General features: G+C 41.9%; 2 protein-coding genes across 2 annotated transcripts in view; both read right to left on the bottom strand.

Annotated features, from left to right (window-relative positions):
* sh3gl2a (SH3 domain containing GRB2 like 2a, endophilin A1) overlaps positions 1-25,030 on the bottom strand; it is a 364,709-nt gene that overhangs the window by 54,754 nt on the left and 284,925 nt on the right. The window lies entirely within an intron of this gene.
* The window catches only part of cntln (centlein, centrosomal protein), a 106,713-nt gene continuing 87,832 nt past the window's right edge, over positions 6,150-25,030 (bottom strand). Inside the window, exons 25-26 of the mRNA XM_072462861.1 lie at positions 20,090-20,164; positions 6,150-6,775 (exon numbers count right to left, since the gene is read on the bottom strand). Coding sequence (XP_072318962.1) covers positions 6,665-6,775; positions 20,090-20,164 — 186 coding nt within the window. The 3' untranslated portion in view covers positions 6,150-6,664. The remainder of the gene's footprint in view (positions 6,776-20,089; positions 20,165-25,030) is intronic.

Below are 25,030 nucleotides of genomic sequence, written 5' to 3'. Positions count from 1 at the left end.
TTTGTTGTTTGGCACTTCTCGCTCCAACCCGCCACTGTGGCAGAGAAGGCCGAGTGGTAGTAAAGGCAAACAGAGCGAAGGGGTTGGGGCGCTTGAATTCATTATTGTGATTACCTGAGGTGCGCTACATTACGGGGGGTAATCTGACGGGCCCCTCTCGTACGCTCCAAACTTCAGCCGCTGCACTAATGAGCCTGAGTTAAAGTTAGTCAAGGTGTAGAGGTGCTTTGAGGAGCTCCACGCCTCTCACAAACGGGGATTAAAAATGCTGGAGTGAAAAACAAAAGATTTCCAATTGTCTTTTTGTGTTTTCATGAGTGTTTAATGTGCATCAGTTTCTAAGAAAACTGATGTTTTTTCCCTTCAAATGTCGAATTTCGAACTAAATATTTTCTTTTGTGAATGAAGCGTTTCTTTTTTCATGTCTGCTTTGACAAATTCCCAACTCAATACTAGTCTCCTACTCCTTTCTTCAAGCTACAGCAGCCCAGACCAGACCAGACTTAACGCACACGTGAGATGCGGCATTCTAATTAAAATCTCAAATGGTGATTATGTAATATACTTTTACGTTATATGGGTGCACGGTGGCAAAGGCGGTTAGCGCTCTTGCCTCCGAAGAAGGAGATCATGGGTTCGATTCCCGGACCAGACCTCCCACCGTCCAAAGACATGCATGTGTTAGGTAAGATTGGTGACTCTAAATTGACATGTGAGAGTGAAGTGAACATGAATGGTTATCTGTGTGTCTATGTCTATGTCTGTCAGCCCTGCGACAAGTTGGCCACTGTTGGCCCCGCCTAAGGCCCAAAGTCACTGGGATAGGCTCCAGTCACCCGCGACCCCGAAAGGGAACAAGCGGTAGAAAATGGATGGATGTACTTTTACGTTATAATTTGAGAAAATGTATTAATCAAACATAGTCTTGAACTGCCAACTTAATGTGGTGAACGGGTTTGAGCGCCCGAATGATCTTAGGAGCCATGTTGTTGGAGGCTTCATGTCCCTGGTAGAATCACCCATGGCAAATCTCCTAGGTGACGGGTCTGACCAAATGCGGTTCAGAAGACCCTTATGAAGAGAAGAAAATCAAGGCCAGTTACGTCTCCCAGATTGGCGTTACCGGGGCTCAACACTGGAGCCCGACTTTGGGTGGACGTTTGACGGCGTGTGCCTTCCCCAAGGGGCCCGGCCGAGCACAGCCCGAAGGAGCAACATGGGCCTGCGGGAGGATCCGTGAGGGGCCAGTGCAGAGAGAGAGGGGGAGGAGAGGGGCAGTGTGGTTTTCGTCCTGGTTGTGGAACACTGGACTAGCTCTATTCTCTCTGCTCGAGGGTTCATGGGATTTGCCCAACAAGTCCACATGTGCTTTGTGGATCTGGAGAAGGACTGTGTCCTTTGTGGTGTCCTTTGGGGGTGCTCTGAGAGTATGGTGTCCGGGGCCCTTTTCTCAATTTAGTTTGAGTAGAAAGTACAGATACAAGCTCTCAAATGAAATGATGTAAAAGTAAAACGTACTCACTGAAAAAATTGTAAAAGTGTCTTAAGTAAAGAACAGATATCTAAACATTTTAGTACAATACTTTTACTTAACTTTAAACCAGCTTGAACAAAGTAGCTGAAACTACCAAAGAAAGAAGAAATATCACAAATTCTGTGGCACGGGGGAAGAGTGGCCTGCACTCTCACCTCACAGCTAGAAAGGTTTTACTCCTGGGCCTTTCTCTGTGTGGAGTTTACATGTTTCTCCCATCAACCCACAACATGCACAGTAGGTAAAATCCTGCCTCCAGCTAAAGTAGTTCCGTTCGAGCCTAGCTCAAGATCAGGGGATGGCTTCCTCACTGTCCTTACAACGGCATTGAAGGACGGGTCAAATGCAGAAGAAACGATACAATCTACCTTCACCTTCCTATTGGACAGTGAACATTTGGCCATTACTTTATTCACTTTTATATCATGAAAAGTGATACCAGTTCCATTTGAGACCGGACCTCGACTGCATTGAGGCCCCAGGAGAGCCCGGGTTGGGGCTTCTCTCAGAGGTGATGTTGCGGACTGCCTTTTCCCTTCTCTTCCCCGAGCGGCTCTGGATTAGAACCAGATCACTCCTTCGCTTTCCTCTTTTTTCCCCCCTCTCCGGGAGCTCAAGCCACGGCTTTAGCGAGACAGCCGCCATGAGCAAGGCTTAAGAGGACAGTCCACAGGGAGAAAAGCGCCAGTGTCAGAACAAGGAGCGCACAACGGACCATAAAAGTAGGTACCAAACTGGAGGATACTGGAAAGAAGTATACGCACAGATCCTGTAACTTTCCTTTTTCCTCTGGCCCTGTGCCTTCTTCTTTATCACACAGCATCAAAACATAGCGTGAGTCCCAGGAGTGGCTGGCCTTTTTATCTGCTCCCTGGCTTCCCACGGCGGCCCACGTCTACCCATAATCTGCAGCTGTTTCATGTCAGAGGCGCTGGAGAGGAGGATACGGGACTTGTTCAAGCCAAGATCAATCAGCTTGTGTACATAGCGTATGCACTCCGAGAGAGATCGAGTGTCCTTTTTTTTTTCTTTCTTAAGGTGGCATCCGCTCGCTTGGAAATGAGTGGAGACTGATCCACGGTTATGTCAATTGCTTTCTAACTTGAATACAAATAGGTTAACACGCAGCCTTCGCGCTCTCCCGACGGACCGGAAGCGTAAGGAGCAACACAAAAGGAAGTGTAAACACGTTGCATTATACATTTGGCGGTTTGTCACATTACCTTGTTATTTCGACGGGTGCCAAGTGTCTGCGCGTGGCATCAAAGCAGACAGGAGGATTGGCAGCCGTCGCTGGGTGCAAATCTGTGTCAATACATTGAGGGGAACGCCAGAGGAGGGTTCTTGAACATGCACAGACAGCTGCCATATTTGAGAACTACAAGGACGAATAGAGGATGGAAAAGTTAGAGAAAGGTAATGCGTTGAAGGCCCCTTTTGATCATTAACAAAGTCAGATTAATTCTTAAACTGGATCTGCTGGATTAACTAGTGTTGCAGAGGTAAATACTTTGTCTGAGAGCAAAAAGGATCCTGGTTTGATTCACAGGAGAAGGTTCTCGAGTTTTAACAACCCCTAAAACATGGCAAGAACTCAGAATATCAGCGGCACTTTCCAGATTAAAGTAAAATGGCAAATACTGAGAAATACGTAAAAGGGATTGAAAGCATTAGAGTTCTTATTAGTTAATTTGGCGAGCCCCAATTATTCAACATTTTATAATAAAAAAAAGAAAAGAAAAGCTTGACCTTTTGGCACTTTCAAACTGTTCTATTTAAACCCCAGTACCCAACTTTTTAGCTAAAAAATACAAATAAAAGCATGTTTTTTCATCGTTTATGTTTTTTAACAATGAAAAGCGTACAAAAACATGGGAGTGGGCTTGCATCTCCACAAACCTGACTCGTACTTGGCCAGGTTGCCTGTTTCCTTTAATGTTGACTATAATGTTATGTATATCACGTTTGGCATAAAAGCTTGTCCAGAAGTATGGTTTGAACTTTGCATTTGTCTTTATTTTACATACTGTTGCTTTAAATAAGTCTCATCGTAAAAAAGAACAGATATTGAGAAATAAGTGTACACTGAGGGAGTTTTTATCTGTTAAAGTTATGAGCCCCAATTATTCAACATTTTAAAGTTGTGCTAATGGCGTAAAAGTGCTTGACCTTTTTGCACTTTCATTGACAACGATTTAAGACTCGCTTTTTAAAACTGAAATGTACATACTTTTCTGTCACGTAGTACTAAGCTTGAAGATATATATATATATAAACGGAATAAAATAAATAAAATAAATAAAAAAAATGATAAAAAAATAATAATAATAATAGTAATGAAAAGAAAAAAAAATCGAAATCGAAATCATCATTTCTTACCCAATTTTTAAGGCTTGGCTCAGGTTTGATTCTCTAAAGTCCATAAAAACAGACTAGGAGAAATTGGCCAAACAATGACCATGTATCACCAGTAGTTGTTCCTCTACTGCATCATGACCTCCCCCTTGAGCATTTATCCATCATATCTAACACCATAATGATTTTGTGATTCATATTTATGTGATATTCTTGCTATACATTAGTAAATATTTATGTTTTACGTCTCATTGCACCTGCAGGCGCGCTGGACTCCTGACTCCATGTGCTGCACACCACATGGGGATGAAGAAGCCCAGGGACACTCGCAAATCATCGATCGACCCCAAAGTCAACTCCTGACCCTGACCTCTGTCCTATCCCTAAAGGAACCGACCAGCTCATGCAAGAAAAAACAAAAAACAGACACATGCAAACACTCCGATGAGAGGGAGGGAATGAAATGTGACACGGCGTTGATTTCGCTGGAACGAAATGAAGAAATGAAAAAAAGTTTGCATTTTTGGAACTCGCGATCAAAGTGGCTCCCGGAGGAAAGCTGGGAATAATGAGAGCTGCGCAGGAACAAGTGCGGAAGAAGACGAGAGAGGAATGCCATTGCCGTACAGACAGAAGACATGAATCACGCGCCCGGAACGGGGAGGGCCATTGTTTGAAGGGCGCTTTAACACAGAGACAGAGAGAGTGTCCCGAGAAAGGCCAGGTTAATTAAACTCTGGGGACTTCCAGCTAAAGGGGGCGCTCTACATTTGAATATGTCACTGAAGAAGAGTTAAGTGTATGTGTCAAGCCCGGATGTGAGCAAATATGTTGACTATGCATTAGAGGAGGGTGTGTGTGTGTGGGGGGGGGACTTACCAGTGCTTTGGCGAACCCACAGCGCCGGCGGATTCCTCATCGTTATTAATGTTTGTCATTAGCCGCGTTACATTGGACGACAGCGACTGCGAAAAGAAGGGAGGGAGAAAAAAAAAAAAGGCAGACATTTTATTTTATATGGGACAAATATTGACAATAGCTGGCTCTTGGGTATTGGGAGGAGAAGAAAAGATGCAAACTATGTTAATGAATGGTAATTAACCACCAGGGTTTGTCTCTCCTGGATCGCGGCTAAATTGGTCCCCGAGTTGAAGCGAGCTCGAGAGACGGTCCTGGCCTAATCCTTTATTATAAAAAGATAAAGGAAAAACGACATCATTAGCATATATTTGAGAACAGGAGGGGGATTAGAACGGAATTATTTATTTTTTTAATTCCTGAACGGAGCAGTCCTAGCACCGTTGTTAATTATACATAATAACAGGAGAAAACAAAAGCTGGAAAAGGTATAAAAAAGAAGAAGAAGAAGTGCGGTCTCTTGTGGAACTCAAGGACAGAGGATCACCTTTTAATATTCCAAATGAGTAATGAGACGGGAAGGAAACAGAGAGCAGATAAAAGGAGGTGGGAGAAGTGTCAAGGATGGAGCCATCGCTTTAATATGGGCCCAGTGCTCGGTGTGAGAGTGTGCGGACGCCTGTTAATGATGTCAACAGCAGGGGTCACTTGTTACCGACGGAAACCACGGCAACAGTCAGCTGCCAATCGCCGGAGAGGTTGGGGCGTCCTGCTGGCCGTATAGGGGAGTCCACGGGGGGCGGAGAAGGGTGACTGACAGGCTTTTGAACTGCAGTGATAAGAATGTCAACAATAAAAAACGAAAATATCAATGTAAAAAAAATACAGACTTAGTAAAGTTGATTCATAAAAAAAGACAGCGGTTGGATGCAAGGGTTAAAGACTAAATCAAGGAAAAGCAAGTGATGAGAGTAAGTAATAGTGCGATTAAGAATACCAATAATTTTTATAAGAAATGCAAGGTAATTTTAAGTACAAGATAACATGACCTAAAGCTACATGCTATAAAGTTTTAGCATTGGAAAAACAATTTATAATGAAGGGAAATCAGCTTGCAGTAAAAGTAAAACTGCACAAATCGGTTCATGGAACACTTAACAGATTTGTCTGTTTTTTGCTTACTGTGGAGGTGAGAAAATGAGTTTTCAGCTAAAGGACATTAAGCTGCATCGATCATCTCATGAAAACACACATCCTGCCCAACAAAAACAACTTTAGACACATCTTTTAAGTCTAAGAGACTTTTAGTGATGCACAATTTCTATGCGTTTTGGCCGCAGTGCAGTCAAGTCATCTGGTGGAAGAGGTTGCACTCGCGGTGATAGTTTAAAAGAAAACAAAAATATACTATTATTCATATTCACAATTGCTCTTTATTTCACAAATAAATACCTGCATTCATAGTTGATAACATGGACATTCTTCACTTGAACTGCCCTCGACTTTCACAAAAGTGTTGAAGTGATAATGCTGGGTCAGGTGTCTGAACCGCCAAGTCCTGGAGGTGCCAACTAAATTAAAAGTTAGTAATATGTTGGAGAAAAGCTGGTATATTAGTGTAATCGTTTGCCCGATCACCCCAGGATTGTGCACGGAAACGGCGAAGGTGACTGCGCAGTAAATTAGCGGTCCTCCACGGAGCCCGCCTGATGAACGCAGCGCAACACAGATGTCCAGGGCTCATTTACAAAAGAATGGCTGCTGCGAGGAGACGCTTTTCTTCACTAATATTTGGCGGTGCTGCTCCGGGGCCAGCTTGGCTCAGCCCGGCACCCACAGAGCCGGAGCTGGGGTGAGGGCGGGTGGGGGGGGAGGAGGAGGAGAGGATGACAGCTTTCCCAGCCTGAGTCCGGGGAGTCAGGCCGTTTCGCTGACTGGTGTGGCGAGTGCGGCCAGCTCTTCTGTCAGCACTTTCCTCTCCTTCATCTTCAAGCGCACAGCCTCCATTAGCTGGACGGCAGAGGGGATCTGCACACAGGCGCGAGGGGAGAGGCGAGAGAGCGAGGGGGGGAGGAAATACAGACACCAGTGGTTATTAAAAGAGTCAAGATTTAGACAACAGTTACTTAGCGTATTCTGAAATATTACGGTAGTAAAGGAACAAAAAACAGTAAGAGTATTGAAATATTGAACCATGGAAAAACGTAAGTTTTGTGAGAAAACAATCAGTAATGTTGATCTAGTATTGACCAGTTATACTATTGCAACTCATGAAAAGGTATTAAAGTGGACCTATCATGCATTATCGTGGCATTCATTGAATAAAAGTTGATTAGCATTAGTAAGTTATGTTTTCTAACTAAATCATTTGTTTAAAATTCAAACTATATTTGTTTCCAGTGCAGTATTTAAGCATCAAACAAAAATCATTAGGTATTGTACAACTTGAGCCGTGTGTTTGTTGTGAACACACTTTGGTCGGTTTTATCGAATTAAAAATTGCACACAAGACTTTTGAATTTCTGTGACATATTTATCAGGGAAAAATAAAAGTAATTTCTGAGAGCTCAAACAAGACGACCTTGTAAACAGGAACGTGAATGAAATACAACTCCAGGTATGTTTTAGATGGTAAGAGACGACATCATATCACGGTTAAATACTCAAAGAAATATACATTTGGCTATGGCATTGGCTGAATTGAAACCATAGAATACCTTTGCTATCAATTCCTGTGTGGAAGATATGAGCCCCTAAAAAGAAACCCATACAGACACAGGTCAAATATCAGAACTCCATATAGAAATGGACCAGAAATCAAACCCCCGTGAACTATGAAGCAATAGCCACTTTGCCTCTATGGTTTGAATTTGAGTGTTGAAAAAAAAAAAAAGTATAATCGCTACTTTAAAGGGCTGTTTATGGAGTTAAAAAAACACACTGTCCAAACACAGCCACGATCAGCTGTTTTTTAATTAATCATCTTAAAGCTTCATTCCCAATCAGTGCCAGAGGATTAAAAACAAGTACTCATCAAACACTAGTCGACAGTGCCCCTAAGCTTCAGTTGATCACTTTGCTAAGTCAAGCCTCCAGGCATAATTAAAAATGGTATCGTCATCACTGGGGACATCTATTGGACTCTAGTGGACCCCCGTCTCTGATGGGAACGTAAATCACGTCCTTGGGGGGAATCGCAGCCAATTACAAGGGTCAATCAAATAATCATCAAATCAACAAATCAATCATCAAAAGCAAACATTATTTTAACCATAAATATTCCTCTACTCGTTCAAGAGTTGTGACCCCAATAGACAAATCATGTTGAAAGTAAATCAATGATGCAACATATTTAAACAAATCATTCATGAAAACATTGTAAATTGTTCAAGTTTTGGTTTGTAGCTCTGGGTTTAGTCATGGTTTAGTCCTAATTTTGATGGTGTCTGCAAAATTGTGTTGGAATCATGGTTTCACCCAATTTGAGGATGTGAAGGTAAGATGGTCTTGAGGTACTTCAGGTACTTCAACCTGCAGTAAACTTTGGCCTGCCTCCAGTTTTTGAGCCACGATCTCGGTCAGGAATACCTTGCTTGGACATTAACCTAATACAGAACTTTGGTTAGTGAAAGAAACCCAGAAGAAGCCCATTTAAACATGAAGAGAAGATGCAAACTCAGGACGTATTGGGAACATTGTCTGGTCCCTTCTAGTTGTGAGGGAAATTTCTTTGGGACAGACTCCACATAAAATCTTATCTAAATATGTTCTTTTAACAGCAAAACCAGGAGTGTCAAAACTATGGCCTGGGAGCCAAATGCGGACCTGAGACCAATTTTTTTTGGCCGCAGGCTTGTTGGTCAATTGGTCCACATTATTCTGAAAGGTACTTTTTAGTGCAGCTTGAAATCCTCAGCTGTTGCAACCCAAATAAATAACATTTCGGTGTGAGACAGACCTGACACTAAGGTTTTGAAACACGTCCAGAATTGTCCTGATTTCTTTGTAGCATTAAGGCCGTGGCACCAGAAACCAAACTCACTGAGCACTACAAACTCTGGGATGCATCAAAACCCCCGACCTATCCCTCCGAGGGTCTCCACACTGAAAGAACTGCTGAGACATCTCCCCCTGGTGGCTCCTTTGGGAACACACGGTCTCTCAAACTCCCACGGGCGCACAGCACTTCCTCATCAGCTAATTACACACAGCCACTAAGTATGCAAACAACGCACCAAAATAGAGACGCGTGCAGCCACAACACCAGGCTCTAAGGGACCACACGGAGAGAAGGGAGACGGGATCATTAAAGGAACTGATGGGGGAGTATGGGTAAACAACAGGTAAACATCAAACGTGATAATTTTGTAGTCAAAGTGCTACAAGTTTTACAAAGGGGACAAGGCTGCTGCAAACTTTTGGAGCCACAGAAAAAACTAAAATATTCTGGAAAAATACGGAGCAACATCAACTCATACTGAGATTAGAACTGAAAAAATCTGTCAGCTTTCAGAGTTGAGTTGAATAGTGTTGTATAGTTTGAAATGCTATGTCAGCAGAAAAGTATAGATCATACATTTTTATAAACAATTTATAAACAATGTTCAATTATTAAATGACATCCCATCTAAATGCTAATACAGCTATTTCTTTGTGACAAGAAAATAAACAACAACAATTATGATTTCTATAGCTTCAAAATTGGGTATTAGCTTCACAAATGCAGTTAAGTATATAAAACTAATGTAGGGTTAACATTTCTTTAAGTGTCTAAAGTCATGATCTCTTATTGAATAATCTAAATATGTGAAATAGACTGGAAAAATGTATCACAATATTTTATAACACCATTTCAAAGTGCACATAACAAATACAGTATACTGGTTGTTGGAGAGACTGGTTGTCAAGTGGCTAATCACTATCATGTATTGTGGGAATGTCCGGTTGTTCATAAATACTGGACTGAGGTCAACGAGTAACTGTGGAATATCTTCAATACTGATATTCCATTTGACTCTGAAACAATGCATCTCAGACGTAGGGCTCCAGCGATGGAGATGTTTGGTGGGTAAATGTGGTATGTGCTTTTCTCAGCCGAAAATAAGGTAATCACACAAAAGTGGATGACGGTAACGGAACCGACAATCAAGAACGGGATTCAAATAACATTGGACATGAACAAAATGGAGAAACTGATTTTCGCTTTGCACTTGAATATGGACAAATTTACCACTGAAACAAGGGCATATTATTTTCCGTTTTTTCCGTGTCCTGTACTCTCTGGTCTTGTTTTGTTTGCATTTTCATTGTGGGGAAAAAAATCAATAAAGAAAACAATACATTAAAAAAAAAATCACATGTTGAACTTCACCTCCAGTTCCGCCATTCCGGAATTTAGAAAGTATTTGTTTACACATTACAATCTATAAGTCATTGTCTTCACTTTGACAAGGGCAAACAAAATTCCCTATTTCAGAAGCTAATGATTACCCAAATATACCAATTCAACCACATCACAAAAGCCACATAGGCCAACCGTCCAAAGTAAATTGCTTATCTTTCCGTTATTGTATGTATGAATGTACTTTTTGACCTCTTCTAAACCACTCTGAATTACAACTAAACTTACCTGGCTCCAGAGCTGATGCGGCGCTACACTTGCTGCTCTCTTACACTTCTCCCTGCGGTGTGACTAAGAGCTGCAGACTGTTCCAAGTTTGAAAAATAAAGACAATAGGCGCGCCCACGCCCTGACTCAGATTGGCTTTGCACCTCACACACACACACACTATTCCCTCTCATCCAGATGCCCTCCCTGTACCGGTGACCGAGGCCTGCGGGATGGTTGGAGCCGTCCTCTGGGCCGCTTCACTCACCGTTAGGAACTGGCACTAATGTTATGCTACGGTTGATTTAGCCGGCCTCCTGTCCCCCTTGGCAGAGCTCGCCAGCGCTCGGCAACGCAAACGCTGCCTTTTTTTTTTCTTTTCTACAAGAGGCCCCTGTCCCCCTTGGCAACACTAAAATAGCTAGTGTAGCATTAAGCCGCGCTAACTCCTCGCCATTACTATTCAACAGGCCCTCCAGAGCAGACCTTTTGTCCCGCTATGATTTCATGAACATGTTTTAGAAGTAAACTGACGTGGAGGAGCACTGACGCCGACAGTGGGGTGTGTGCGGGTGTGGACGCCTGGAGATGAGGACAGGAGCTGCAAGCAAAAGGTGGTTTTATGAGCCAATTAAGTGACATTGCTTTGCTGTAGCCCGGGGCATGCCTCCAGGCAGAGAGCAGCTCAAAGTTGATGCATTCCAGTGACCATTGTCTGCAAGTGGCATTAAGCACGGCAACTTTTTTTCATTTTTTTGTGTGCCTAAAAGATCGATCATTCGGGCTCTTTTGTCGTCTTCCCCCGAAACAGGTTAGAGCAATTAGTTCCGAGGGCCCAATTTGTTGAGGAGCGGAGGACACGTCAGGTGGATGGATATCTACATGAGGAAGTGCAAAGCTGAAGAGGGACACGTGAGGGCATTAACGAGCAGCGGCAGATACACGGTGTGCTCATGTCTCACGGTGTTTCAGATGTAATGTATGCACAGCACTTCTATCATTTGGTAAGTGGTCAAAGCGGTTCTTTTTTTTGAGCTTTTCTACCTTCAAGGCACTCAACGCGCTTTACATCAAGCAACCACTCACCCGTTCAAAGACATATTCATAAACCAGTGTGCGCAGGCCTTGGGGGCGAGGCGGGTTAAGTGTGTTGGCGAAATTCACGACAGTATTAACCAGAGAGGGTCGAGATTGAACTGCCAACCTTCTGTAAACTGAGAACTGTAATCTATACCTGTAATTTAGATGGGTTACATAGAAAAACAGTGAGCAGTAAACCCCTGTATATCAGGAGTGTCCAGACTTTTTTCAATAAAGGGCCACAAGTAAAAGCGGAGGTCCTCAGACTGATGGCCAAAACAATGAATAATTCAGATGGCAGTGTTTCGCACAGGTTTGATTGTGCTCCTACGCATTTTATCAGGCTGAGAACCTTAATGTTGGGTCTTTTTTCAATCAAAATGTTTGTTATTGAGCTTATGACGGTAGAGAATTTTTTAAAAATGTAGTAAAAAGCACTACTAATGATCATTTGTGCAATTTCATCAGGGAGCTTGAGGGCCAACACAAATTGGTCTGAGGGCCACATTTGGCCCCCGGGTCATAGATTGGACACCCCTGCAAATACAATTTATTTTGAGTGGTGACACACTGCAAACATATACTCTACTTAAAGATTTAACTATGTAACTTTTATGATGGAGTCTGCCATTTGCTCATCTCCATGGAGGTGTAATTACTTTGAATTGATTGTTTCACAGTACGGCATTTAAGGACAAATATTATGCTCTTGAGCACATTTAATTTGCCAACTCATGTTTCAGAACAAAAAAATCTCTGCTGTTCGCCACGGGACCAGATGAGTCTTGGTGTCATCTACTGGCTGCAGAGGGACTTACACACAGTTTAGGATAAACATTTCAAAACATGTTTCAAGCTGGCCTCTCACTTCCTGGTCACAGCACACAGTTGTATTGATCATGATTAGATGGGAGAAAATCACAGAATGAGTCTTGTGATAATTTATGGACTTAAAAAACAGCAGAGAAGATTCTCAGCGCCACGTCACGCCAAATGTCAGTTATTATTCAGAATCGAGAGCTTTTAACGATCGGAGGGGAGAGTATTTTCTAACCAGGATTAATCAAACTAGCAAGAATGAAGTTAAATGCTACTCCAGGTATGTTTTTGATGAGGGAACAATGTTAGAAGATAAATAAAAGCTCAAAAAATGAGCATAATATGTGTCTTTATACGTTTTGCACTTGATCAATTACAGGCGTTTTTATAACGTGGTGTCACTTGCCTCGTCTACATGGAAATAGATAAGTTTAACATGATAATATTTGAGCAACTAACATCTCCATGGAGACACTTTTAAAATAGTGCCGTTATATGTGGGGCAAAAGTGATGGTGTGTTTTGGTACGTTTGAAACTTGCCAAAACAATTCTGATTTACGGTGATGCCAAAGACAATCGTGCACGGTGCCTGAAGATGGCTGAACACACTTTGATGACAAAAGCATTATTCAAGTGAACTTCCGAGTTAAATTCCCATCATCCTCTGTGTCTGTCCCTGGCTCGTACAAAGTCTCCAATCTAGGCCACTACTCAAGGTAAGACAGAGGTAGTTACAGTAGTTTTATCAGAAGAAAAAAGGGTCTCTTTGATCCTTGATCTTCTCCCTTTTGTTTGAAAATCAATTTGATCAAACGGGGGAATAACAACAACAACAACAACATCATGATAAATAGATTAAAAATCCTGAGCACAAAGGCACCCAATTCTAAAGTCTTGCATTTGATTATCTGCAATAATGAATGTGTCACATTAGCAGCGGCTCAGGTAAGGAGAGCACGGACCAGCCTATTCTCTCACTCCACTTTATAATTACCTTCCCTACACAGGAGAAGATCCCTCTCTTTTCTCCCACAGGCCACTGGAGACTGATATGAAAGGGAATTGGACACTTGGGGCCACAAATACTGTAATTAAAAATCTCTCCTTTTTCTTGAGACGCGTTGTTTGGAAACATCATTTTGCGAGCACATTTGTTAAGGATGTGACCTAAATAGGGCCTAGATTAAACACCGGGTCTTTGTTGCAGGTTGCTACACTCATTAGGTGTGAAAATGAGGTGATTTGGGCCTGATTGGGGGATAAATATAGAGAGGTGATATCCATACGAAAGACACACAACCTTTAGGCAGAACTTTACAATTTGGAACACAGGAGTGTGATCATCTTCACTGGGTGGGATGATCTGTGGGGAAGTACTACAGCTTTATGATAGTTCTTAGGACTATCATAAAGCTTTTGGATTCAAATAGATAATATTTTCCTAAGACATTTACTTCCAGATAAAATACTGTATTTTTTTGAATAATCAAACGTCTTCCAAATGGCATCAACAACAGGATGTGCTTTAGGCCCAGCTTTAAGACTTAATAACATCAGTGAACACACGCCTGAACACTATATCATACAAACATACAAAGAGTCGGTGCCGCCTTTAGACCGAGAGCTTTCGTCCACACAAACACCAGACTCTGGAATGATGTCTCCATTATTTGATGATGTCCATTTTAAAAAGGCATACAGACACTTTTGGGTATTGTAGTGTTTTCTGTCCTTTGTTGCAGAACAGGAACGTCTACCGTTTGAGTCAGTCCTGTTCAAAAAGTAAAAAATAAATATAAAATGAAGTGGACAAGTCTGTCCCAAAGACTGGGATCAGACCAGCAACATCTGCCTTTCCAGACAATCGCTTAGAACTTTGCACAATTACTTTCCCCATTTATATTTTTTTTATGTAACTGACAAATACAGGCAGTAAATATATTAAAAATGTTATGTTTTACCAACGACAGAAAGACTACTTTTTCAAATCGGGTCAATGAGGGCATGCCATCTCATGTCCCTGGGCAAGGCAGTCACAGTACAAACAACACTCCGCAAACTCAAAATTTAAACAAAACCAGCAACAAATACATAAAAAAAATCCACTATTTAAGTATTGCTGTGGGGGACCCTTGAATATGCCATAGTTAGATGGCCTGGTTAAGGAATCCCCACAATAGCCTGAGGATTATGAATCATTACCAATAAGCTCCACTCTTCAGTTTCTATTTATGTGAAAGTTTAGCAGAGGAAGTCACTGCGTGCGCTGGCATAATGAGCCCTCTCGTGGGAACAGCCGGCTCAGTCTATGGCATATTTACAGTACAAAGGCTGCGCTCGGGTCCCCTCCACACACACACAAACACAAAAGGGTGGCTGATTTAATTAGCCCAATCATTAAATGAGGCTTAATTAGAGTCACTTTCCTATAGAGAGAAGTGTACGACTCAGAGCTGTTCCTTGTCATCACAAAGGCATAATGAGCCAGCGCCAGAAAACTTTAGCACTCCGTAGCCTTTGATATGTTTAATTCCGAGAGTTAATGAAGTAATCCCAGCGGAGAGGACTACAGGGCCGGAGCACTTGACAAGGAGCGACATGAATAGTAAAGTATGTTATTTAGAGATAAATGATGCCATTTACCTTCATAGCAACGAGCCACAGCAAACATCCCTAAAGTTCGATAAAGGCTTCCAATTACAGGAATTATTACAGGCCGGCACACCGCATAAACAGCTTTGATGTGGATAGCAGATCCACTCCTGATTGGTCGGCCTGTCTCTGCCACTGTCCTAATCTTCACCTGCTTGTTATGGTCGGGAGGCTGATAAGAAGTGATGCTTGGACGTCTCCCTCGGGCGTCATTGGGTGGTAAATAGTAGCAAGCCCTGAGCGCCACCCCATACCAGTAAACCAAAGCACTGTCCTCTCATAAAGAAATCAACAGAGTCAATGACTTTTTAAATGTTATTATGCTGTCATGAGGCGCGGAATGGCAGTGTGTGTGGATAAAATGAGTGTGAAAAATGATCAGGAGGGATGCGGCGTGCCTCTGTGCACGGGCTCACACATGCATCCACAGGCCGCTGCTGTTCATTATTGTGCAGCAGCAGAAGCCAGTCATTTCCCTGTCTTCATAAAGACCTGGCCCATTAAATTCTACCTCCAGTCAATAATTAGGACTCCACAAATAAACCAAAGGCAATTAAATCAATGCTTCCCCGGGCCGGTGCCTGGACCCCCTGGCCCACACGGACACTCCATCTTCAGCTCGGGCCTTATTCATGGAGGCAGCGGTGGAGCCATCCAGCACACCCCCCGGCCCGCGAATCATTATTACACCGGCCTGTCCCAGGGTCCTGGCTGTGGAGCGCTGCCAATGGTGGCTCTCTACTGAGAGGAGTGCGCTTTGATTTCATTAACTCACCAGTGCAAAGGGGAGACCAGGAAATGAATGCTATGTTTCATTTGCTTTTGAGTGGACAAGTGGGGAGTCTAAGAGGGGGGCTCGGAAAATCTATGCCACTTCTTGGGCATTAAGGGAGAATCCAGTAGTTCAAATGCAAATATCTAATCCACAATTCACCGACCTGTCTGGGACCAACAAGCCAACTATGGCCAAAGTTTTACTTAATGAAACAAAGCACAACTAAAGCTTTGAGTTGACGCGTGAAGACAGATGTAACATTATAACACATTATATCAAGAACTTTGTCTGGTTTTGGTGATCATTTTGTATGTTTGACAAACGCATATCTCCCAGTCCTTAACATGCACTACCATACTAGCTACACAGCCAGAATGATTTATATTTGAGAAGGGTGACGGGATCCATGCAGAAGTGATTGGTCCTCAGAAATCATTAAATATATCGTTAAATTCGCTTTTTTTCCGAACTCATCTTATTAGTCGATGTATGTGGCTGTGTGTTGCCTTGCGATCTTGCATTTGATGAGAAGTTGTGTATATATTACTGTGGACAGATGGAGCCTTTGGACATCCTTCTCTCCCTGTCCTGCTCTTGGTTAATAAGGGAGCGGTCTCTTACATCACATCCCTCCTTTATACAAGCGTGTGCCAATGAGCCTTCTCCCTCTCGTTACGTTGACATGTGGCAGTGCATGACAGTGACGGCAAACAAACTGTCCAAACACAAAGATCGGGACGCGCGCACACACACTTGCTCCGCTCACAGCCACATCTGCGCTACACCGGAGTGACTGATGGCTTCTGTATTGACGGGGCCACTGCGATAATAAAGTGCTGTCCCACTGGCAGCTCCATTAGGCCCTGACAGTGACAAGATGAGGCTGCGCTGAGAGTTCACACGCGCACAAGTACCATCCTCCAGAGGTGACAGCTCCCTCCAGTTAAGGACACAGAGCTCTCTCTCATCCTTGCTTCCGCTACGTCTATTTCTGTCCGCGTCTTTTTATCGGGGCAGAAGTGTGTGAAGATCATATAACTATTAGGGGAGTGTGTTATTAGTGTCACAGGCTGGGTGACAGGCCGGGCACTTCACACATGTTCTGCTCGCTGATCCCTTCATAGACTATCACAGAGAGGAAAGAGAGAGCGAGTGCAGGCTCTATGTTTCCGTGTTACTACTTAAAACTACAAGGACTCATCCAGTGAAGGGATGGAATTACAGAGACAATTGCACGTAGTTTTAACTGACTCTGAAAGCAACAGTGACAGCATTTCTGGCCCTCAAATGTCATAACATTCTATAAGCCATTCATATTTAAATGGAGAGCAGCTGAGTTTTGTTAAAATGCAGATTTTTGTTGTTTGTTGGTTTTTTAGTTTTATAATCAATCCATTTATTTCAGAAAGAGAAAGTTGGACAGTTACCATGGCAATTAACGATCTAAAACTAAATATTGCATCTTTAGAATGAGAGAAAAGTCCTCAAATGTTACCTATATAACAGGAAACTGAAACCAATGGATAGAATAAACCGTCTCTTCATCAAAATCTAGAATCTGAAAATCACAAACATCTTCTTTGCAACAGTTAAAAAAAAACAACAGTTGTAGTTTATAAACAGGTGATCAATCCTTGTTCATTTTCCACTTTTATCCAATAGATTTGGAATTTTGGGGAAGAAATCTATCAAAAAAAGGCTTGAACTGGAGCTGTCTACTGGCAACAGAGGGAATTACACCGACAAGATAAACAAACCTATAGCTTTCCCCTGCTAATGTAAGCATGGAGTTGTAATTATCCTGATTTGACAGCAGAAATGCTCAGAATAAGTCTTGCAATGATTTATGGACTTAAAAACAGCTTAAAATACAGTGTTCTTTGAGGCTCAGAGGGAAGAAGACTTACTAAGCAGTATTAATCAAACTAGCATGAATGAAGCTAAATACAACTCGAGGTATGTTAAAAGCAACAACAAAAGTACATTTAGCATAATGTGTGTCCTTTAAACTGCACCAGCTTTGGTTACATGTATGATGACATAATAACTACCATTACCTTACATTTTGCAAAGAGATCTGAATTGACCCGTCTTCCTTCTCAATATTATGAACTACAGACTCATTAGAATGACGACTTCATGAACAAATGGGTCCCAGTTATTAACACGTTCTGCCATGCCAAACTGATGGTGAGCTTTGTGTCCAGAAGACAATATTATTATTCTTATTATTATTCTTTTTAGAGTCGGCAGGTGCAGAGAAAAGGGACTAACGGATTAGAGCTAAATAAAGAAAGAAAGAAAAAACTGCAGACGATGGACTTGAAAGGGTTAGAAAAAGTGTGTGTGCGAGTGCAGTGGGGATGACTGCGCTGGTCCCCGGGGGAAGAGTCTCAGCCTTGTCATACCCTGCCCTCCACCTCCCGCAGCCCCTCCACACAGTACCCCCTGGTCCCCCCCTCCTCCTCCCCCGTTCTGCCCACGGAAAACGTCGATAGCAGGCTGCCGGTGCCGAGGTCTCTGGTGGACACTAGCTCATTCTCCCGGCATCGACAGGCCAGCCAAATCAATATTTAGTTCCCCACTAACAAGCTGCCTCGGGGTCTGAGCTGGAGAGAGAAAGCGAGAAAGAGAGAGAGGGTGGCGGGACAGCCGAGGGATGGCAGGGAGAGACGGAGAGCAGGGACTGAGAGCTGTCCAGCTAGAAGGGAAAAACACGGATGGGGCGGAGGAGGAGAAGGAGGAGAGAGACGGAGGGGGGCGAGGTGCAAAGGTCAGGAGAAGATCTGGGGAACATGAGAACCGAGTCTTGGTGTGTCGTGGTGCGGAGGCGACGCATGAGTGCCCGCGGCTGCTGCCATTGACAAGAGAGAACACAGGCGCTCACACAGCCGGGCGAGATCGCACACACATATCGTGCAGAATCAAGGGGCACACTGGCTGACAGCACTCCAACAACGGCATAAGTGGCTCGCAAAGACTCAAATGCGCGGCTTCTTTTGTTTTATCTGCCGCTGTATCTGTGGCTCTAAATCGGATGTTTCTGTTGGTTTTGTGCAAATGCAACTGGTAGCAGATCCTAGGCCCCTGAGAGAGATGCCAGAACTCCAGGCAGAACGGCATGACAAAAACAAATAGGTCTTTGAGTCACAGTGTCAAGGCGAAAACACTGTAGGATCAGGCAGAATTATAACATAGCTCGGTGGGTTGAAGCGACAATAAGGAAGTATTATTGTGTAAATATTTATGTTCAGTTAATGCAGCTGAAGATTGATACATTTGTTTTTACCCAAAGAAGGATTTGATCATGTTAGAACAACTTGTTCCTGATGCCGCACATGTTCTTAAGCGTATATAGTGCAATGATTTGTAATTAGCATTGCTTGCTTTTCCAGCTATTTCTTGCCTTTTTTGCCATCCCTTTAGAAGCGTCACTATGAACACAAAACTAATAACATTTTCATGGAGACAAGCAGGCGTTAAGTTGTTTATGGACAAAATACATTTTATTCAAACTGAATGTTTTCGAAATAGAGTTTAAGATTGAACATCAAAAACTAACTGTGTTACATATGAGCTAAACGTCCATAGAAAAATTTGCAATAATCATAAAAACTAAAGAAAACAACAACAAGCTGCTGGGTCACTGCTGGCAAAGACATGTATCACACTATAGAGTCATAATACTTAGCTTAAATTAAATGAAAGTTTAGTATTTAGCATTTTAAATCTTCATTGGATTAACATTAGGTTAACTTAAACTCACAAATAGAGAGCATTATGGAATTTTCAGTGACGTGACTTATTTGTTGTCACCGCTATTTTGAAGACGTCACCACATGCTGTTGCCAAACTGCTGTTTGAACAGCGCATACAATTGAAAATAAAAAGGGTTGATACTTCAATAAGACAGAAGTTATGGGCTTTAATCCTCATCTACAGCTGCGAGTTGCTGACACTTAAAAGCAGCGACAACTTGCCACAACAAACATTACGCAGATATTTACATCTGCTCTTCCTCGTCCACAAGCCCTCTGCACCAGACAAGCCCTCAAAGTCTGATCTTAAAATATAACACACAGTTGGAAATTAGGCTCATTAAAACTGTCTGCAAGCAGGCAAACATTTATTAGCAAGTAGACATGCAATAATATGCAAATTAGCATTTGCCAGCTGCTAACTACCTGAAACAAACAGCTCAGTCTTGAGTGATTTCTGTGAGTCCACTGGTCCCTCCTGACCACAGTAATCATTTTCTGGAGACAAACCGGGTCTTTGGGGATGTTACAGAAGAGAAATCCTTTGTTTTGAGACAGTGTTGGCAGGGCCCACAGTGCAACATGCGGTTACCGTCCACAAGATGGAAGTAGCAACGAGTGTGTGGAGATGCTCGGACATTTAACAAACCTTCTGTTGAAGTATGCGATGAAAGTGATCCATCCACTGCTGATCTCCAGGAACCCCTGTATACGCTGCCGTTTCCTAAGGGCACATCAAACGCAATATTTAATAAAGAAGTGTAGAGTGCGTACATATAGTCAATCGTGTTTCTAGAAGTGCACTCACATTACCACATTGTTGGCTTGTACAAAAGAAAACTATGGAAAGTGGAAGGGCTTTGGAATTTATGCTTGCTGCTTTGCACATGCCACTAATGTTTGCCCGCTCTCTCCAGGTCTCTTGCTGGAGGGCTGAATTGCAGTGCGGCGGGCAGGACCTTGAAGGAGCTCTCGGGAGACCAGTGGCACGGCCCGCTCGCATACTACTTATGTATAAAGAGCTAGCGGACTGGTAGCCTTGTTAGCGCTAATGAACAGAGCCTGGCCATGTGCACCTCTGAATGAATGAGCTACCTCTTCACTTCGAACCCCTGGCGCTGCCGTTTGAAATAGGGCGATAGGCCTTGTTCCACATCGCAGGGACAGTGGGGGAGCAGTTCCACTTTGCTGACTGGTGAATAGTTATTTTGTAAGGTCCATAGTCAGCAAGGCTCCCGCAATCTGAATTTGAACTTGTAGTCAACTTTTTATCGGTTTTTGAGTGTCAATGCTAGAGAAACTCACTCACCACACAATAAAAATGAGATGGGGACATATTATGTCCCCATCTCATTTTTAGTTTTGCAATCCTGGTGTCTAAAAACACATTTACTATGCAGTTTAATAATAAAGAAGTCGTCTAAAGCTATACCCGAAGCACTAAGTATGCAAATTATTACACAACATGGTGCAAAACACTATATTTAGATATACAGCTCATCAAAACTATCCACGCTCAAGTTAGATGGAGAACACATGTGGACACAAACATATTGACTTATTTAGAGTTGAAAACAGATTCTTCTTATTTGAATGGAGCCAAGGACAAAACATACATTGTTCATCTGGCAATTCTGGCACTTCTCTTTTCATTTTCCATGTGTTTTCCATGACAAACAGGCCTATTACATGTGGGTACACTGCACTGTGACCAAACAACAGTGAAATCCTTATTTATGAAATCAAACACAGTAGACTTTTTCACATAAACAGAGAAAAAAGTACCAGTAGTTTGACTTTTTTGAAAGTTTGACTCATTGGGACTGCAAACGATTTCAATAATTATAATTTTTCTCAGTTCTTACAATTATATTGTGACCTGAAAAATCACAATTATTGATACATTGACACATTTACATTTAACACTGTTATGTACAAACCAAGATATTTTTGTTCCCAATATAAGTTCCAATTATGTGACTCATGTTGTTCAAAAAAACGGTGGCAAAGGCGGTTTGCCATCAACATCACATGATCTCTCTGCGTGGAGTCTGCATGTTCTCCTCGTGTTACCGTGGGTTCTCTCCGGGTTCTCCGGCTCCTCCCACCGTCCAAACACATGCATGTGTTAGGTAAAATTGGTGACTCTAAATTGGCCCTAGTGAATGAATGTGAGCGTGAACTGTCTGTAATGTCTAGGTCTCTGTGTTGGCCCTGCGACGAGTTGGCCACTGTCCAGGATGTACCCCGCCTAAGGCCCGAAGTCGCTGGGATAGGCTCCAGTCACCCGCGACCCCGAAAGGGAACAAGCGATAGAAAATGGATGGATGGATGTTGTTCAAAAACAAATCATTTACAAGCCAAGCTAAAATGAGCATAATTTATGGGTTACTGTTAGGGCTGAGTGATATTAACCAAAAATGCCAATAACGAAAGTCAGACATTATTTTGTCAATCCAACAGAAATCTGTTGAAACATGTCTTTAACGTCTTAGTTGAAGTTTAATTACCAGAAACATGTGAAAATGAAGGACAAAAGTACCTTTAAAAAAACACTTTTTTAACATAACATATTATTTTGAATCAACTTTTTCTGCAAACAATACACTCAATATAAAAATGTTGCATATCTTCATAACAAAATTCCCAATATTATCTAATTTTGATATATTGCCCACTTCTTCTCACAATTTATTAATCCCTGTAGGACATTTGCACTCTACAAATACTCTCCCTCACTCACAACATTCAAATCCCGCCTAAAAACATACCTCTTCACCCAAGCCTTTGGGTCGTCTTTGGGTCACTGAAAAGCGCTATATAAATAAAAGTTATCATTATTATTATTATTACAATTGACCCATCCCTCATTGGCTGTCAATTGGTTGGTATTTCTAAAATATCTAGCACCAAACGGCTTGGACTCATTTTAAAATCCAAAATACATTACATTTTTGGGTCTATGTGGTGAGAAAAGAGTGAAAAAGCATTTGGTCATCGTACATTCCTAATGGGACGCAGACATGCTGACCAGTGCTCACTTAACACAGTAGATGTGTTGACTGTAATAGAGAGGGAGGGTCTCTCTGTGACTCCAGTGCCCTGAAGCTTCCCATAAGACCAAACACTGCATGTGAGAGGATAACTGTGCTTGTCCACCCCTGATAGATATATAACAGCACTCTGACTCCATCTCACATTAGGAGCAAAACAAACTGGCCTGGCAATTATAGTCTTATTACATTTGGATCATTAACTCCACAACAAGATGCCCAGGGAGCCTCTGCTGCCCAAGCCTCAGCGGTGCTCGGCTCAACACTGTGGAAGAAGCTGGGAAATGAAACTGCAGCAAAAATACAGCACTGTAGAAAAGTTTTTTTTTTTTTTTATAGCACAAACATATAAGCAAACATTGTCACTTTAACCATCATTTAATCACTCACTGCACTGTTCACTCTCTGCACTACATCTGTAAAGTCAACTGTAAATTTTGTGTACATAGTAAGCCTATTTTTCATTTTTTCTATTCTTATCCCATAGAAGATTTGAATAGGTTTTCTTTTTGACTTTATATAGGTTGTTTTATCATTGTTTATTGTTTTATGTGGCAATAAACCTTTTCTGATTCTGATTCAATATAAAACGCATTTAAATGTTATCATTGCGTTAATTATGTATTCTCATAAGTTCATCACAAGATTTGATTACGATTTCTTTGCCATGTCACTAACTTTAGACTTAACTTTAGACAGAAGCGTAACTGATTAAAGGAATTGCTTGAAAAATGCTGGTGGTCATCAGTTATCAAAATAAGCGAGCATATAAAGAATTGAAGATGTCATTTAATATTCTGAAATCCAAAACCATTGGAATACGCTGGTGAAAAACTCCAAAACTGAAGAAAAGTTGTTGGCAATGAACTTCTCTCATTTAAAAGTACAAGAGAAAAGCGAGTGCATTCCTGTGAGCCCTGGGCTCCACGTTGTACACTGGTACTGTACAAGCAAGTGAATACATGAATACTCCAACTATATGTGTTTGATCGGATAAATACTATCGAGACATACGCACAACTTTATGTCGTGTCCTCAGGTTCAAAGAAAAAACACTTCCAGGGATTTAACTACTTTACATTTTAACGTGTATCAAACACAAAAATCTAAAATGTATATACAAATAAGTTTGATATAATCTTCAATTATAAACTCCAGTCACCCGCGACCCCGAAAGGGAACAAGCGGTAGAAAATGGATGGATGGATGGATGGATGGATGGATAATCTTCAATTTTATCTAGCAGATCAGTGCTTTTTAGCCTTTATTTATACATTTTAATGCCATTGTAATCAGATACAAAATGGTGGCATTTTCAGTACACTCTCTGAATGTTTAAAATGAATTTGCATAGTTTTTGAATTATGTCCTTGAGTTAAAAAGTACTTGTCTCTTCTGACCTGAAAGTGAAAAACATTTAAGATATTTGTGGTTGGGATATGTTTGCCTTTACTCCCATTGGAGAGTAAAAAAAAAAGACAAATGCAACAATTCATATTCCCGTCATGCCTTGTTGCTATATCTAGTTCATACTGACTTACTTATAAGATACAATTCATTTCAGTTTTCTTGCTGCTGAGAATGCAATGATGGACTCCAACAACTCAGAATGCCCCCCTCGGCCCAGAGTGAGACTACCTTTTACTACCCATAATCCACTGGGGGAAACATGTGGCGCCGAGGAGAGAGTGATTTAACCCACAGATATTTCAGCTCTCATGAAGGCGACTTTTTGTCAATTGACTAACTGTGGCCTGTCATGTCCTGGGTGGGGCCGCGCTGCAAACGGCTAAAATTGGTTTCAAGTGTGAGTAAGTGCCCGCTGGACCTCTCTTCATCTGGTGATAGATAGAGGAAGTCCCCGGGGAAGCGAGGAAGATTGTAACGTGGGGCTGCTAATTGAGAACGCGGCAAGGTATGATCTATAGAGGAGGAAAGTTGGACCAAGTTGGACGAGAAAGTAAAAACTCAACAGTAATTTCAGCAACAGTATCCGATTGGAACGGGATATTCATTTATATTTTGACCACAAGGAGAGAGTAGTACCTCAACTTGTGTTTATTTGACAGCCTGAGAGGTTCATGATGTTGTTTTGAACTGGTCATTCAAGCCAGGAAAACCATCCTAATTTTGTTTCTTTTCAATAAAAAGTATGCTTAAGTTTAACTGGAGGCACTTATCCGCTAGTGTTGTCCAAGAAAGAGTCAGAACAAATCCAATTCAATTTAATGCCAATCATGACAAAATATTAGTTGAAAATAGGGCTGGGCATAATGACGAGAAAAAAAAAAAAAAGTCTACTCTCAATTTTTGCTTCAATTTGAAAGAAATGAAATCAAAATTACTTCAATATGAATTTTCTGTACATAAACAAGACAAACTGTTACTCATCGCGATTCAACACAATAAATAGTCACGTTTTTTCCTCCACACAACATGCTTTTAATTACAGAGGACTGGTTGTGGCCCTCTCGATTAAGGAGAACCAAGCTGATGACAGACAATTAGAAATGACTGGATCTCGATTAAAATGAAAT

The sequence above is a fragment of the Eucyclogobius newberryi genome, unplaced genomic scaffold (assembly GCF_026437365.1).
Source record: "Eucyclogobius newberryi isolate DKJ021-1_F unplaced genomic scaffold, fEucNew1.0.hap1 SCAF_4, whole genome shotgun sequence".
Lineage (NCBI taxonomy): Eukaryota > Metazoa > Chordata > Actinopteri > Gobiiformes > Gobiidae > Eucyclogobius > Eucyclogobius newberryi.
This window is presented reverse-complemented; position numbering and strand designations above follow the sequence as displayed.